Raw genomic sequence first — 16,342 nt, forward strand, 5'->3', positions numbered from 1 at the left:
TTCAGAATTACAAGCTCAGACTATTGTAAGAAAAAAGGGCGTGCTTGCTGTCTTTTTTGTATTACTGTCCTTGTTATGATATGTCAATACTAATTTTTTTTAAATCCTCTTTTTACTCCAACCTTTTTGGTAATACTCTTAAACATACCTTTTAGTGGGGCAGTGGGGCTTCTTAAGGATGAGGGATCGCTTTTTCCTAAAGATAAAACCAATTTTATGGCAGATTTCACACTTAAATGCTTAATGCTTCAGAGTTTCCTGGTTGGAAAAGACTTTGAATCTTAATGAGAAAATTCTTTGCAGGTTACCAGTCCTTCCCTAATCTATGGTACCTCCCCTTATGTCCCATACTTCCCACATTACTTCTCTTGTGATTCCTTAGCATTTATCCTTGGTCATAAAATCATTCTGGGCAAACCTAGGAATTTTTGGCGTAAGTACATTTCTGGCATTGTAAAATGCTGCATATCCCTTGGAACAGGGGTGTTCTTAATCAGGAACTCCAAGTGCAATGTGTTTAGAGAAACCAAAGCTTCTAGATGCCACAGGACCCTTCCTCATTTTTGTTGCAGCAGATAACTGAGCTGTTCCAGGCTCACTTGGGTTGCATTCCAGAGCCATGGACTGGCACATGGGAGCAGACTGGCGGTCTCTCTCTTCCTGCTTTTGTGCAGCTGATTCTTCCTCCACTGGCTTGTTTTTGCAAAGTAGAGTTGACATGCCTTTGGAATTGGCCTGCTGTGCTTGGGATACCTTCAGACCCCATTTGAAGTTGGTTTTCAAACTGTCATTTTGGAAGTTAATGCTATTCATTTTTGCTTGTGGAAGAGGGAATGTGCAAATGAAGGAGGGGTGGTGGAGAGAGGGAGCATATGAACCTGTGGATACTCTTCTAAAGGCTTGATCATGGTTTCAATGAATGTTTGAACAGTCTTAGAATGCTTTGTGTAAATTGAAATGCCATTCTAAGATTAGATCTAGGGGTTTTGCTTTTCGGTACTTATGTGTAGTAGTGAGCAATTTTTTTCAGCATAGAAGTCATGATTTGATAATATCCATGCCCTCATTTTTCAGGCGTGCTTCTATAGCTGTGGGGACTAGAAAAGCTTATTAATCAAAGGGATCTCTGAACTTTGGTTGGGGGCATGTGAAAGACAGAGGCAGGAAAAGGAACATTAGTAACATATGTACTGAAATCATGGGGCACTGGAGTTAGGTCTCCTGGTCTGTTCCCATGCCCAGGAGGGGAAACTGTGGCTTTTTATCTGAAACAGTGATTTGCTAACTAACCAATGACAATAATACATGGTTTGTTGTTGGGTTGTGAATTGTGGTTTTTAGTGTAGTGTGGCTGGGTTCAGAGGGCATGGCAGCTGTGTTTAACAACAACCCAGGGTTCAACGGCAATCCATTGCTTAACTCGTGCTCAGTCCTTGGATGTGGTCTGAATCTATCCAATACATTGTTCAAGACATCCTCTAAGAAGACTACATAAATTATTGCTATAACATTACAATACTTTTCTATAATGCCCCAGTCTCTCTGGGGAGTTCACAATATGTAAGTCTCCCATCCAGATTTTATCCAGGCCCAACCCTGCTTAGCTTCCAAGATTAGGCAGGATCAGGCACTTCAGGCTATATGGAAACCATAATTTAGCTGAATGTAAAAATGAATTGGACATTCTAGTTGTTCCTGTCAAGCAAGGTTGAGCTTGTAACACTTTTAAATGGCCATCAAAGGCTTTTTCAGTGCATGTAATTTCGAAACACCTCATCTTTTGAATTCAAGCCTCACTTTTAAAACATCCTGAATGTATACTACCAATGGTCAGTTGTCAGTATATATGTCAAACATTCTTTGTGAAATGTAGCTTCTACCCTGTACTGTGCTTATAATTTTTCATTATGGGACAGCAGTTTAATAATAATTTTCCCATTTCTGCCTCTCAAATAGTGCTGGTAATTAGAGGATGGTAAAATTGGAAGAAACCCTTGCGTTAGGCAGCTATACACTCTGGTAGTTTTTCATGTTTAATTTCCGTCTGACTGACTTAAATATTAAACCTGGCTGCCACTCCACCAGTCCTGCTGCATTGTGTTGCAGCATGTCATATTCAGAGGGAAACATATCTGAAAACTGCAGTGGAATCTATAGGAACAACATAAAGAGAGAAGCAGAACTGTAAATCTGTATAGTTCCTTATTTAAAATATGTATTATTTACAAAATACAAAAGCAAGTAAGTGAGCAAGCAAGCAAAGAAACTAGAATTTGTTTTCTTTTTTTAAAATCTGGCTGTTGACAGAATGTAGTATATTTCATATATTTCCCCCTTAAAAGAAAATATGTTTTGTTTCCAAAACTCATCATCAAATTCCTGCAGAGACTCAAAGGTAGCCAGTATAGTTTGTTTCAAGCTATATGTGGCCATATGAGTCATTGTAGCAGTTTGATGGCAAAACACCAATTTTGTTTTTGTTTTTTTCTGCTGCAAGTGTTGCAGCCCATGGAATAGTCCAGGGACTAGAAGATATCCCTGGACTGTCTGAAGATGGCCATCTCTGCACTAGTATTAAAGCATCTCCATAGCTCCTCTCCAGCACAGTGTCCATAGCTCTGATTGGCAGGACAGGATTTCCCACAGTGCACCTTAATTCATGTTAGCACTTGTATCATATGACTCATCTCCTCAGTACTACTTTCCATTGAGAGCCTAGTACAGTGATGGCGAACCTTTTAGAGACCGAGTGCCCAAACTGCAACCCAAAATCCACTTACTTATTGCAAAGTGCCCACACTACAATAAAACCTGAAAACTGAGGTTTTAGTTTAGAAAAAACACCTCACAGTCAGGCCAAGCATACATACATATATCTCCCTGCCAGTGCAGGGACCAGCCATGCGAAAGCTTGGACTAGTTGCGGCTATTGAGTTGCGGCTCATGATGTCATCGCCTGGTGCCGCTACTCCCTTCCGAGCATGCGCATGGCCCCTATGTACGCTGTTATCCGATGCTCGGCTGCTGGGGCGACTTGGCTCGCATGCCGACAGAGGGGGCTTGGCATGCTCGCTGTGGCACGCGTGCCATAGGTTTGTCTCCACTGGCCTAGTATGTTCAATTGCAATGGCTCTGCAAAGGAAGCTGCCCATTTCAAAGTTCCTAGTTTGACATTGTGTCCTCTTTGATGTGTCCCCACCCCAAGTGCAACCTTTTCTACCCTTCCTATAGACCAAAAGAGATAACTGTATCACACTGCTTTCTACCAGGTTTCCCTTTTGCTCTTTGTATAAGCCTGCTTGCACCTGACGTGCACCTTTATGAGAGAGAGAGAGAGAACGAACAAACAAACATTTCCATGGCTCTGATCTTGTAGTAAGGTGGTAGATTTCCTACCTTCTGACCCTTCACTACTGTGTATATTGTGAGAAGTGCAGATCAGTGCCTTGCTTAGAGTGTTCTTATTAGTTGTAACACCTTCCCATGCCAGTGTTTGACAGGATATGTATCAAGGGTGGCCAGACTGAAGCTTGGGAGCCACATGCAGCTCCTTGAGTTCATTTTGTGGCTTGCCACCCATGGGTGCCCGCAGGCGTCCACAAACCGCTTGCTGCCCACAGGCCCCTGCTTGTGGCTGTCAGACATCTGACATTTAGCATACATGGCTCTTCCACTGAGCAAGACTGGCCACCCCTGGTATATATGGAGCCCTTGGTTGCTCTTAAGCACCCCTGCCCATCTTTTACCTCTGCGGCCCTGGAATTTTATTTTTAGAATAAAGCCTGTATGTTTTAGCCAGGATGGTCACAATGCTGTATCTTTAATGCTTTCATTATGCCTCAACTACAAAAACAAGGTGAGAAAGTGGTGCTGCTTCATTATCATAGCACTGACTTTTTTCCCAGAGGAAAAGTGGAAAACGGCATGCAGTCAGGAAAAACGTTCTTGTCTTTTATCTTCAAAGGCCCCGAGCAAGCAAAGGACGCTGACTGTGCACGCTACTAGCGATGTTGGCAAGGCAGCATTTGCTGGCAGTAAGCTCAGCAAAACAAGGCACAATCTTACTTGAGTTCCATCTCCCGTTAATTTCCATTGAAGTGGTAGCCCAGTGTCGTATCTGTCGTGCTGAAGCTGCCTTTTCTTCTAAATTTTTGCTGTATACCAGAGGTTTATTCCAAATTGCCAGATAGGACTTGCCTGTGGTTTTGTTGGGGAAATTGTACATAGGAGGTCTGGATTCTTATCCTATTCTCTACCATGGGCACTGTGATTGTGGTCCCATCTGTCTTAATTACAGAACAGGCATAATTTATTCTATTTATTTATTCTTATTTAATTTATTCTACAGCTTTTACTACATAACAAGCATATAGATAATTATTCTCACTCTTAGAGCTATGAGACAGAATCTGTCTTAATTACAAAATAGGCATAATTTATTCTATTTATTTTTATTTAATTTATTGTACAGCTTTTACTACATAATAAGCATACAGATAATTATTCTCACTCTTAGAGCTATGAGACAGACTACAGTTAACTTGCTTTTTACCTTTGTGTCTTTAGGGAAAGTTACATGACCCACAGCTAATGGGGATAATTCCAAGGATTGCACATGACATCTTTGATCACATCTATTCCATGGATGAAAACTTAGAATTTCATATAAAGGTAAATGCAAAATGGCACCTTATGTAATATTAAGTTAAAATAATCTGAGTGTGGTGTCAAACTTCAGTGACGTAAATGTGCACTTCTCACTGTGTGCTGCATTTTCTGTTGTTTTGGAGCAAATCTGGATCTACCATTCTTTAGTTCAGCAAAACACAATTTTCCAAGGTTTCAGTGTCTTGGACTGAATTCTACTCTTGCTTCCACCTTCCACCATTACTATACCTTCAGTAAAAGATAAAATGAGTTTTTAACTGTCTGCATTTGGAGCCAAAAATTATGCATGAGTGTGGAAAAAACAAATGTGGTTTGGAGAAATGTAAATCAAGCAGTGGGATTAAAGAATATAAATATATGCATTATTTGAAAACTCTGCAGAGGCCTATGAAACATGTTTCCATTGTGTACAGTGACTACTAACAATCATATTTTGAGATGATTCTGTCTGCATGTTGTGGTGGCAAGAAAGTTTGTACATGTCACTCTTAACGATACGATCGAGATTTAAGAGCTTAGCACATCTTAACACCAGCTGCATTTAAAAGCTTTAAGAGGCAGCAGGATAATCCTGGAGTGAGCTGTTGAGCCAAATATGGCTCTTATGGCAGGATTAGTTTTGTACCAAGCTGATAGTTTTTTTTCTTCAATTGGCATAGCTTTGAGTTAATCAGATGTAGCAGCCAACTGTAAAAACAGCAGCAACAACAAAACATGTGTAAGCATTTGGAAAGATTAATAATGCTGCTTGTCCACTGGAATTTTCTAGGGTAGCTCCACTTTTTTATTGCTTTGTTGGAAAATTTAATGCTCGCATTAAATTGATGAGGTACAGTGCACAGACCTTTGCATGCAGTAGTGAGTTGCGCATGCTGCCGCATGGAAGAAACATTTTATATTTGTTTGTAATGAACCAAGGGTTGGTGTTCTCAGTGGGGCAAGAACCTGAAAGGCTGATTTAACTCTCATACTTCAAATGAGCGAGTGATGGAACGTTTGCAGAAATATTTAGATTTGCCCGACTCATTGGCCTAGTGCAAAAATGTCTAGTGTTCACTGACACAATGTGCATAGGTAACCTCTTCCTGCCTTTCTCCACACATTCCCCTTGAAAAGGTCATGCAGCTATTCTTCTATTCAGTTAGACTTTCTGGAGCTGGGTGTCATCTTCTCCCTTCCGCTCTTGCACACGCACCTCCCATATAGATAATCTGTATAGGCGGTTCTCAGGTGCTTCAGAAATAGCTAAAAGGTCCCTACCACTCCTATTTACAGGCAGAATTCTCTGTAGTAACTCAGAGGTCTGGATCCTTAACTTAATCTTTAATGGATTAGGGTAACTGAGGAAATTTTGTTTTTCTTTTGGAATTTTAAAAATCAAAGTTTGCATAGGCTTTTGAACTCTTTTTTCTCTTGCTTGTTTAAATACTATGGTAGCCTTGTCAACATGTTGTCCTTCAGATTTTGGAGCTCAGTTTCTATCAGTCTGAGTCAGCAGGGTCAATGGTCAGGAATTCTGAGAGTTGCAGTCAAAACATCTGGAAAACAGCAGGTTGGGAAACACTTTTATAAGGTGTTTCCCCTACTTTCTGTGAGTGCAAAAACATAGATAAATATTTAAAATTAGCCTGTTCAGCTCTTCCTAATTTTTCCCCTAAGTGCTGCAGCATAACAACTGATTTTGCATTATACTGCTGCAACAGCAGATATAGTTGAACTATAATGAATGATTGCATAAATTAATTATACAAGAGAGGTGTGATCTGAAAACACAGTCTTTCTGGTCTTGAATGGGGCAATCTGCCATGGGCTTTTCTGGATATCATATTGTCATTGACAAAACTTGATCAAGCCTGATAATGTCTTTTTTGAAATGCAGTATCATGTAGAGAAATTGTATTTTTTACACTTTTAAGTCAGGATTGCATACACACATATTAGCTTTATTTAAGCAGCCAAAAGCAAACAAATATACTGCATGAGGGAATTAAATCTGGAGGTTGTTGAATGTTTGAGGTTAACATAATGGGTTGGATCCAGATTTGGATGGTTATAACGAGGTTATTAGAACTAGACCCAGATTAACCTACATAATGGCACTGAGCACTTTATCAAAATAAGAACAATTGTGTTATCTTCATTTCAGATTGAAGAGATGGAATAAAACTCATCGTTCAGCATATTAAAAAGTTAAATTGCAGACCAACTGCACTGTTTAATCTTTTAAAGAGCAATTGTTTTTACCCTTGGTAGTGGAGGTGGCAGCGGCACATACAGCATGTGCTTGTCTCCCGCACAACTATATTATATGCCGCATGCTCTTTCTTCCTCTTCTTTCCCTAGGAAGAGAAAGGGGATGCTCACATGCTTTGTCTCCTTTCGCACATGCCCACCTGTGGATGAGTCATTTGAAGACAACTTGCTTGTCGTCACTTGGTAGACAAATGGTACATGGGCAAGAGCAGGGCCTTGGATCCAAGCAACCACAACCATGGGGCTTTCACTGGAAAGGGAAGGGAGGACCGATATATGGGATCCCTCTGCTCACAGCCGGGCTCAGCATCCAGACCCTTTCTAGGCATCGGGCCCAGGAAAGCACTTCCTGTAGAAAGCTTTCAGCTGTGAACAGTGAGAACAATTCAATTAAAACAATATCTCCATCAATAATAGAACTGTTTTGTCTGGATAGTCCATATTTTAAGAGCCTGACATTAAATAGTAATGATGACTAAAACAAGAAACAAAGAACACTCACAGTGGACCAGAGGTTTAATACTCAGTCAAACATTAAATAAAACTGAGATGTTTGCATTTATCTTAGTAAGCCAATAGTGCCTTTTCTGTTGCAGTTGCTGATAAGAGCTGCACAAAATGAATTCATTCCACAGTTTCTGTGTAGCAGCAGAATATACAGAATTACAGGATTCAGTCACAAAATAAAAGCAAATGTCCAGAAAACATTTCTTCAAAGGATGACTGCCAAAAGGAAGAGTTTAGGTGCCTGGTGCACGTCTTTGGAGGAAGCATTGCATAAAGTTGGCACCATGATGGTAAAGGCGCTCTTTCTGCTGGATGTCCACTTTGTCCACTGAGCAAGTTTGAGAAGCAGCAGGATTTATGTAAGATGGAGCATACAGAGCAAGGTGGCCCTTTGATGCTGTAATCCCACGTCATTTAGAGTTAGCAGGGTCAACATATATCAGCATATGAGATCGAGTTTGAAAACTCGATGGTGTCTCTTTGTGGGATACTGTGCTAGTTGCCTCTTGAATTCCTTATATTTCCATAAGTCTTACAGTGCAAGGAGTAATGTGATGCCTTTGCATAGTTGGATCTTGTACATAATGCTTTTGTCCTACTAGAGAAATAAAAATATGAGAAAAGTAAGAAATATGTATAAGAAAAACTTAGGAAGTCCCAGTTAGAGAGAGATTCTCTTGTCATGCTGCTGGCTGGTATTGTTACTATTATTATTAATTGTGTTTCTGCATCACCTCTTGGATCTCTGTACATATTACTTCTCTCTTTTGCTCTACTGAGGTGAGAGCAATGCATTGCATGCTATTACTGATCACAGGTAAGCTCAGCAGCTATTCTTGACTATACAGATGTATTAGTCAGGAAATCAGCTTAGTGCATTTCTCAAGAAGTGCAAATGGATTGTTCTTAGTAGTATTGTGGAAATGAATCTTGTTTGTGAAGGTTCAGGCCAATTAACGCCACTGCTCTCAGCTTTACAAAGGCTCTTTTTTTTCAACAGTGCAAATATTAGTCCATTTCTATGTAGGGCCACACAGTCTGCTCTTATAATAACTTCCCAGACATTAAAGGCCATTGCAATTAATCTGCACTGATGATTTATCTCTCAAAGTATGTCCACTTGTGATCCTCAGCAATGTTACTCAGTCGGTTACATTGAAATGAGTGGGGCTTATTTATTTCCTGATTCTATTATCATTTAAAAAGTATGTGTTTTTCAATAATTCTTCCTGGGGCTTTGCTTGTGTTCCACATTTATCCTTCTCCCCCATCTCATTAGTAATTGTTTCTGTGTGCTTCAGGCAATTAATGCAATCCCCATTAGCCAGCTTGTGAATTGTTCAAATGTACTCTGACTCATTTCTTTTCCATCTTTTACTCCAATATAAATGCATATCTAAAATATAAAAGTAAATGCAACCTTGGCAAGAGAATATTGCAAAATATGGTTTGAGTATCTAGCATTAAATAGATATTACCTACAGGTTGGATTCAAACTTGGATTGCATTTGTTACTGTTAAAATATTTTGCACATTTGTATATAATTTATATCAGTACATCTTCATTTGTTTAGGTTTCCTATTTTGAGATTTATTTGGACAAAATAAGGGACTTGCTCGATGGTAAGTAAAGTAGGACTTAAAAATAACAGTAGGTATTGTTTGCACCTTATCAGTGTATGAAAAATCAAATGTTAAAAAGCAGCCTTTGTCATAGACTTATTCCTAAACATTTTGACTTGGAATGATATTTCTGTACTGGAACAATATTCATCTCTACTTAAGGCATAAATGGACTATAACTCTCCAGAAAAATAGGTGCACTTATGGCTTTGTTTGAGACACATGGAGGCTGTAATGTATTGCCAGAAATTTAGCCTGCTGCAAATAAAGGCTTGGTTTTAGGCAAAAGAGAAGGGCAGATGGCACATAGGAGATGGGGTAATTTGGAATTTCAGTCCAGAGAAAAGTGTTGCATCTGCACCCAGATTGCAGGCCTTCCAGGATTTCAGGATTTTTTCCTGGACTCCCAAAGGATCCTTCTGCTTTTGTCCTGATTGGTGCAATTGCCACAGCTTTCTAGCATCTTTGTTGTATTTATTCTGGGTGTAAGTAATTTCCTTGATTTTTTCCCAAAATTCAAAAACAAGCAATTTTATAACCGTAACAAGAGTGGTTATAAGTGCACTATAACTTCTTTTTAAAAGTAAAATAGATATGTTGAAGTAATTTGAATGTTTTAGTTTAAAGCATATTGTGCCCCAAAGCCCAGTTCCAATATTATATCCCCAGTACAAGAAAACAGTTTGTTGGATTGAGAATGCGTGATTCTTCATCTGTTATGTGTACAGCTTCATAGACAATTACCTGATTTCTTAAACCATAGTTCACCATGCCAACAGAACTAAAAATTAGTTTGATGACTTTCTAAAACATATGGTTGCCTGGTGTGGGTGTCAGAGCAAGCTGTGGTTTAACAAATGAGAAGTCTCCTTTGAATGTTATAGGCAGTGCTTTATTTGTAAAAAAAAAAAAAAAAGGTGTCGGAACTCGCGCCCCCGGCAGCAAGCGCGCGACTACACACACCGATCCCAAGCCAAGCAGCGGAGCAGCATCCGGAGCAGCAGTGCCCTCACTATCTCACTATCAGAGAGCAGATAGCAGACACAAAAGCAGCCCGCAGGCACTCTGTTAATGATGTTTGCTGCTGATCTGCCACGATTCAAAATCACTTCGTAAAATCCATTGGAAAAAAAGGTGCCGGAACGCCATCCCGGTGCATTCTATGACAAAAAAAGCCCTGGTTATAGGAGAAGCAGGCTAGGAATGCAGCATCTGAATTGGCCCTGACTGACACAGTTGTCCGAAACATTTTATGCTTTTAGTTAGTGATGTGGTAGGCCTGCTGCCCAATCAGTGTTAGCCCAGTACACAGGCTCCTACAGAAGTAGTCAGCAGACATGTTGGTCCAATAGCTGGATTCTTGCTCTGTGCCATGTCACAGATACATTTGTGGACCCTTTTTAACCCACTTGTGCAGCTCATGTACAGTCCTTGCTTCCAAGCCCCACTGCACACCATGCTATGAACATAGTTCTATTTAGCAGATCAAAGTCAGAGCTCCCAATGTTTGGGTGCTGTAGTTTCATGAGGAAGTCAAAGTATGCATGGTGGAGCACTGCTTCTTGCAGTCTAACTGAGTCTCTCATGTCTTGTCCTTGAACAAGACTTGATTGATGACATTGGGTAAATTCTCACTGTATATTTTGGTGTATTCCACATAGCTAGTGCTTTTGGAAAATCAAATTACTGATTTCTTCCGTGTTTGAGTTATAGTGGATTCACATTATTCTTGACTCATATCACACTTGTATATTATGTTTATCAATGATTCCTCATGTTTCTTTTTGTTAGTTTCAAAGACAAACCTTGCTGTACATGAAGACAAGAACAGAGTTCCATATGTCAAGGTAAAGGCATTTCTATGTATGCAGGAAACACATCTGAATTGTTCCATCACGGTACTTGAAAGTACTTTGTGATCATGTTTGTTTGTTTATTCATGCTGAGTTCCTGCAGATACAACTAAAAATAATATGAAAATATATTGTTACTAGATGCTCAAGAGCAAATAAACAAAATGACTGCAAATATAGGGCACAAAGACAGAAAAGCAGCTATCCATTACTAAACTAGAACCAAAACATAAAATACTACAACAAATAAAGTCACTGGATAAACACACAATTAATTAGTCCCTGAATTCTCCCAGCCTGGTTAATTGTGACAGATTGCCATTGTTATATCTTCAGCCTTCAATGTATATCTACTGAGCAAAAAAAGGTCACAAAGTTATGATGATAAAAACTGTTAATTTTCCTCATTGCATTCATGTACCTCTATGTGCAAGTGTGATGAAACAGTTGCTTTTTATGTGTGAAGCAGACATTGTTTTGAATTCATAGCCTTCCCTTTTAAAAAATCTTTAACAATATCTTCAACAATACTTTAGTGGTTGAGTTTGCACCTCATGCTAACTCATCCTGCAAATAACCAGTAGTAGGCTGGTTATTTTTCTGGGCTCCAAGATCACCGCAGATGGGGCCTGCAGCCAAGAAATTAAGAGACACTTGCTCCTGGGGAGGAAAGCTATGGCAAATCTAGACAGCATACTAAAAAGCAGAGACATCACCCTGCCAACAAAAGTGCATATAGTCAAGGCTATGGTTTTCCCAGTTGCAATGTATGGCTGTGAAGGCTGGACCATAAGGAAGGTTGAGCGCCGAAGGATTGAGGCCTTTGAATTGTGGTGCTGGAGGAGACTCCTGTGAGTTCCTTGGACCGCAAGGCGATCAAACCGGTCAGTCCTAGAGGAGATAAACCCTGACTGCTCTTTAGAAGGCCAGATCCTGAAGATGATACTCAAATACTGTGGCCACCTAATGAGAAGGAAGGACTCCCTGGAGAAGAGCCTAATGCTGGGAACAATAGAGGGCAAAAGAAGAAGGGGATGGCAGAGGATGAGGTGGCTAGATGGAGTCACTGAAGCAGTTGGTGTGAGCTTGAGTGGACTCCGGGGGATGGTAGAGGACAGGAAGGCCTGGAGGAATGTGGTCCATGGGGTCGCGATGGGTTGGACATGACTTCGCGACTAACAACAACAACAAGGCTGGTTATGGCACAGAAAAGCCCATGGTGCACTTGACAGACAATCAGCCACACAGCAGGAAATGTGCAAAAACCTTTTAAAAATTGGTTAGTATTTATAATCAGTCTTGCATAAGTGCATAGATCTGTACTTGCAGTGGTTGAAAATGGGAAGCCTCTCTTGAACAATGTCCTGGGAGCTTTGCTTTCCCTTGCCTGCTGCACTGAAGTGCACTGAGCTATGCTTGCATAAGGGGATGGCAAATAGAGTACCCCCTTTGCAGCATGATACTCTAGGGTTTTTATTGTTGGACCTGATTCTTCTGAGTGTGCTCACGCGCTTCCACTCTTTCCTGTAACCCTAGGTGCTTGGGAAGCTAGAAAAATGAGAACTACCCCATTGTGGGAACACAGAGCTTTGACATCTATTAAAGCTCAAACTGCAAAAGCTCAAAGGTGGCTTTTGATAGGGTAAAGTGTTTTGACAGGGACAACTGCATATTATATTGACACTGGAGGGTAAAATGAAGCAATTTCTCATCAAATGAAAAATCTAACCATAGTAATCTTTGCATTTAAGCACTGCATTTCTGAAATATTAATGTACTTTAATAATTTTGGTTATTTTCTTCCATTTCAAACAGTTACATTTTTGTCAGTCGTCCCACCGAAATTAAATACTTGCATTAATATTTAATGAATATGAACGAAATTTAAAGGAAGTCTTTAATCTTTAGTATCGTGGGAGCGGATGCTATTTTTAAGATTAGTACAAGCTTTGGTATCTTTTTGAACCATACACAAATACTAAAAGACTCTCTTGTCCTACAATACTCCTTTTAAGTGAATTAGCAGACATAATGTATGTAGCAAAGTGGAGGAAAACCCTGGCCCTTAAGGCAGGATGGTCCTTTTTGGTTCACCACAGGTGCAGTCTGTCACCTCTAAACCAATCTATGCCACTCTGCTCTTTAATATGGAAGGAAGCGGAAGCTGACCTATTGAGGGAGGTGACTTAACTTGGAAGCAGTGCAAACCTAAACACCACGTGCGTTGATGGTGCAGTTGCTTGGCCACCATGTCTTTTATAGATTTTACAAATTGTTTGACCATAGCCAATGTACAACCAATGTATCAAGCACAAGTGCTTGATTTTACAATTCTTGGGGGGTGTTTACCAAATGTTACTATGGTAGCTACTTCACTTGTTTGCTGCTGTATTTATCTGTGGCTGAGGACTGAATTTTGTGTTTTGTCTTTGAGGGAACTGTACTGATTATTGTTATGGCAGGAGGGAGTTGCCTCTCCTAATATTTTTCTGGCAAATGTTGAATCTCACATTTTAGGGCTGTACGGAGAGGTTTGTCTCCAGTCCTGAAGAAGTTATGGATGTCATTGATGAGGGGAAAACAAACCGCCATGTAGCTGTTACAAGTAAGCATATATTTAATTCTAGATTCCAACTGCGTAAGTGTAAAAGGTATATCAAAATTATGATGAATATTGTAACACTGCAGAAAAGGTGCAAATGATTAATGCTGTTGATTGATAACCCTAATTTACATTTCTTATACTGGAATTCCCACTGCATAGTGGTAAAATGGATTTCTGTTTGTGAGACATTAAAGCCATTATGTAAGCTGTCCTGAGGCCTTCGCGACAGGACGGAATACAAATATTCTAAAGAAAGAAAGAAAGAAAGAAATTTTCAAAAGTATGATTAACATTTTTAAAGATAGCACATTTCTGTTTTTTAAATTTTTAAATATATAATTTACTGACTGAATTCCTAGTGGAATTTGTGACAATTGAGTTTTAAAGAAAGATTTATTAAAATATATATATATATATATATTTGTAACAATGAGCATTGACATTACAATATAAAATGTTGCCAAGTTCAAAGTTTTAAAAACAGTTTTGTGGCCACAGCGCTTTCGTGAACTGTAAGGCAAGCAACACTGCACAGGTCATAAAAGGGCATAAAACATGTCGGCTAGCACATTCACAAACTCACAGTACACTGAATGATGCATTAATGGCCGTAACACATAATCCTTACATGTACTCAATGTAATCCTGTGTGACCTTGGACCCTGGTGAGTTGGGAATGGTATCGAGTAAGGATGACTCAACCTTCATTTATTTTAAAGTATCTTTCAAACACATGTGTTTTGTCACCATGAGAGGGCTTATTTTTTCAAGGTCACCACATCATTTTTTGCCGGTTTCCTAACTGCCTAAGTCTTCCCTCCTTGTTCTCCATGGATCTGCATTGTGCTTCCCCATCTGCTTGGAATACATGTTCAGATAATTTCATTATGGTCTGTATTTCAGTCCAGGTATGTAATTAGTTCAGCAGAAAGGGTTCAAAGAATTGTGATTTGTACTAGACATCTAATGAACATTCTCCAACCAATGAAAGATCCCTTATTTTATTCAAGTTCATCTCAGAAATATCTCCCATGTGGTTATTCGAGCCAGATTTGATCATGTGCATATAAATTCAGGCCTGAAAAATAAATTACCTGAAAATTTATACTTGCCTGGGTGGTTCATTGTTGCTTGCATTTTAAAAGGATCAGTTGTTGATCGGAGCCATGACAAAGCTAAATAAGATAGTGAAAGTCAATTTTTGGAATGTAGATATTTGTAATAATACGTTATGTAACACGATTATGATACTATATGTTTTCCTCGTAGATATGAATGAACACAGTTCTCGAAGTCATAGTATCTTCCTAATAAATATCAAACAAGAGAATGTTGAAACTGAAAAAAAACTCAGTGGAAAGCTTTATCTGGTTGATTTGGCTGGAAGTGAAAAGGTAAAAAAAAGTGTTACTGCTCTACCCAAAACTATTGATTTGTCAGTGGTGCATAGTGATAGTAGTTCTTAGAATGCATAACTTGGTGTAATAAAATGCATATTAAATTTGAAAGGGATCATTTTCAGTGGTTCTGCAGTTAAAAAGATTTCCTTTGATAAAACCAGCACCATTTCTGCTTCCTAGTATTGTGGAAAATAATTTCTAACTATCCTAACTTGAAAGCTACTTTGGCTGCCAAACAGAGATATGCAGGTGCATTTACATTTGTCAGATCCACCTTCAGGAGAAAGGGAAACAGCAGCAGCAGCAGCAGCAGCAGCAGCAGCAGCAGCAGCAGCAGCACCAGAAAAGTAGAGCTGGCAAATGCTGCAGTTGTAGGACTTTCTTCTGTCTAAACATCCATAGGATTGTTCTCTTAGGGTCCATAAATTCAGAGACTTACAAACATCTCATGCAGAGTGGGAGGAGTATGGAGCTGAACTTCACCTAGTTCACCTGCCATGCCTTTTCCCGAGACTTTTTGCCCACCCAGCAAGGGCACTTTCAAGGACCAGAGAAGAAGAGTGGAGGAGGCTCAGGATAAATCTTAATTTGTCCTTGCTGGTTTCCTTCTCTCCCTCTCTACCAAAAAGGCCTCTTTTCTCCTTCTGTGAGGTTGCTTTCTTTACCTTGGGATGCAGCTGGGATGGTTCTTTCGGCAAAGATGAAGTAGAGGGTGTTGGAGCTCTAATTCCCTCCTCCAAGGTTGCAGACTCTGACCTCAGATCTGAGAATCCACACTATCCTATGGTTCCTTATATGCTATCTAGGGGCAATAGGATTACTCCGTCAGTAACCTTTCTGGAATGACTGGACACATTCTATTCAAGACTTCCAAGCTTGTTCCATTCAAGATCTTTTTAGTACTGCCGTATATAAGGACCTGTTAATATGCACACAATGATTTAAGGATAAATAGTACGTGATTTGTTGTGGTTGAGCATAGGAGGCCTTATAAGAAGCATGGGTGAGTTCATATGCAAGCTGGAGTAAACTTCTAAAAGGGAAGAATGGCCATAAATATGCAGGATTTAGAAAATGTAGGGGGGAAAATAGAAAACATAAATAACATTTTATGTAACACTTTAAAATGAGAAATTTACTATTTAATATGAGTATTCTGAGTGACATGAAAATTTTGCTTTACTGTCCAGGACAAGATGGAGTGATATGTCTTTCAAATTAACATTTTTCACTAGTTTTACATACTTTGTGGGTGTGCCTCAGAGTTTGTACTCACAGCTTGGTTTGACCAATGTATGCTATGTCTGGCAGGTCAGCAAGACTGGGGCAGAAGGCTCTGTTCTTGATGAAGCTAAAAATATTAATAAGTCTTTGTCTGCTCTGGGCAATGTCATCTCAGCATTGGCAGAAGGAACGGTAAGGATCTGCTTTTC

General features: G+C 39.6%; 1 protein-coding gene across 1 annotated transcript in view; it reads left to right on the top strand.

Moving 5' to 3' along the window:
* Positions 1–16,342, top strand: part of KIF5C (kinesin family member 5C) — a 95,773-nt gene that overhangs the window by 37,403 nt on the left and 42,028 nt on the right. Inside the window, exons 4-9 of the mRNA XM_044438415.1 lie at positions 4,567–4,671; positions 9,003–9,051; positions 10,843–10,898; positions 13,422–13,509; positions 14,779–14,903; positions 16,221–16,325. Coding sequence (XP_044294350.1) covers positions 4,567–4,671; positions 9,003–9,051; positions 10,843–10,898; positions 13,422–13,509; positions 14,779–14,903; positions 16,221–16,325 — 528 coding nt within the window. The remainder of the gene's footprint in view (positions 1–4,566; positions 4,672–9,002; positions 9,052–10,842; positions 10,899–13,421; positions 13,510–14,778; positions 14,904–16,220; positions 16,326–16,342) is intronic.

The sequence above is a fragment of the Varanus komodoensis genome, unplaced genomic scaffold (genome assembly GCF_004798865.1).
Source record: "Varanus komodoensis strain SLA01 unplaced genomic scaffold, ASM479886v1 scaffold32, whole genome shotgun sequence".
Taxonomy (NCBI): domain Eukaryota; kingdom Metazoa; phylum Chordata; class Lepidosauria; order Squamata; family Varanidae; genus Varanus; species Varanus komodoensis.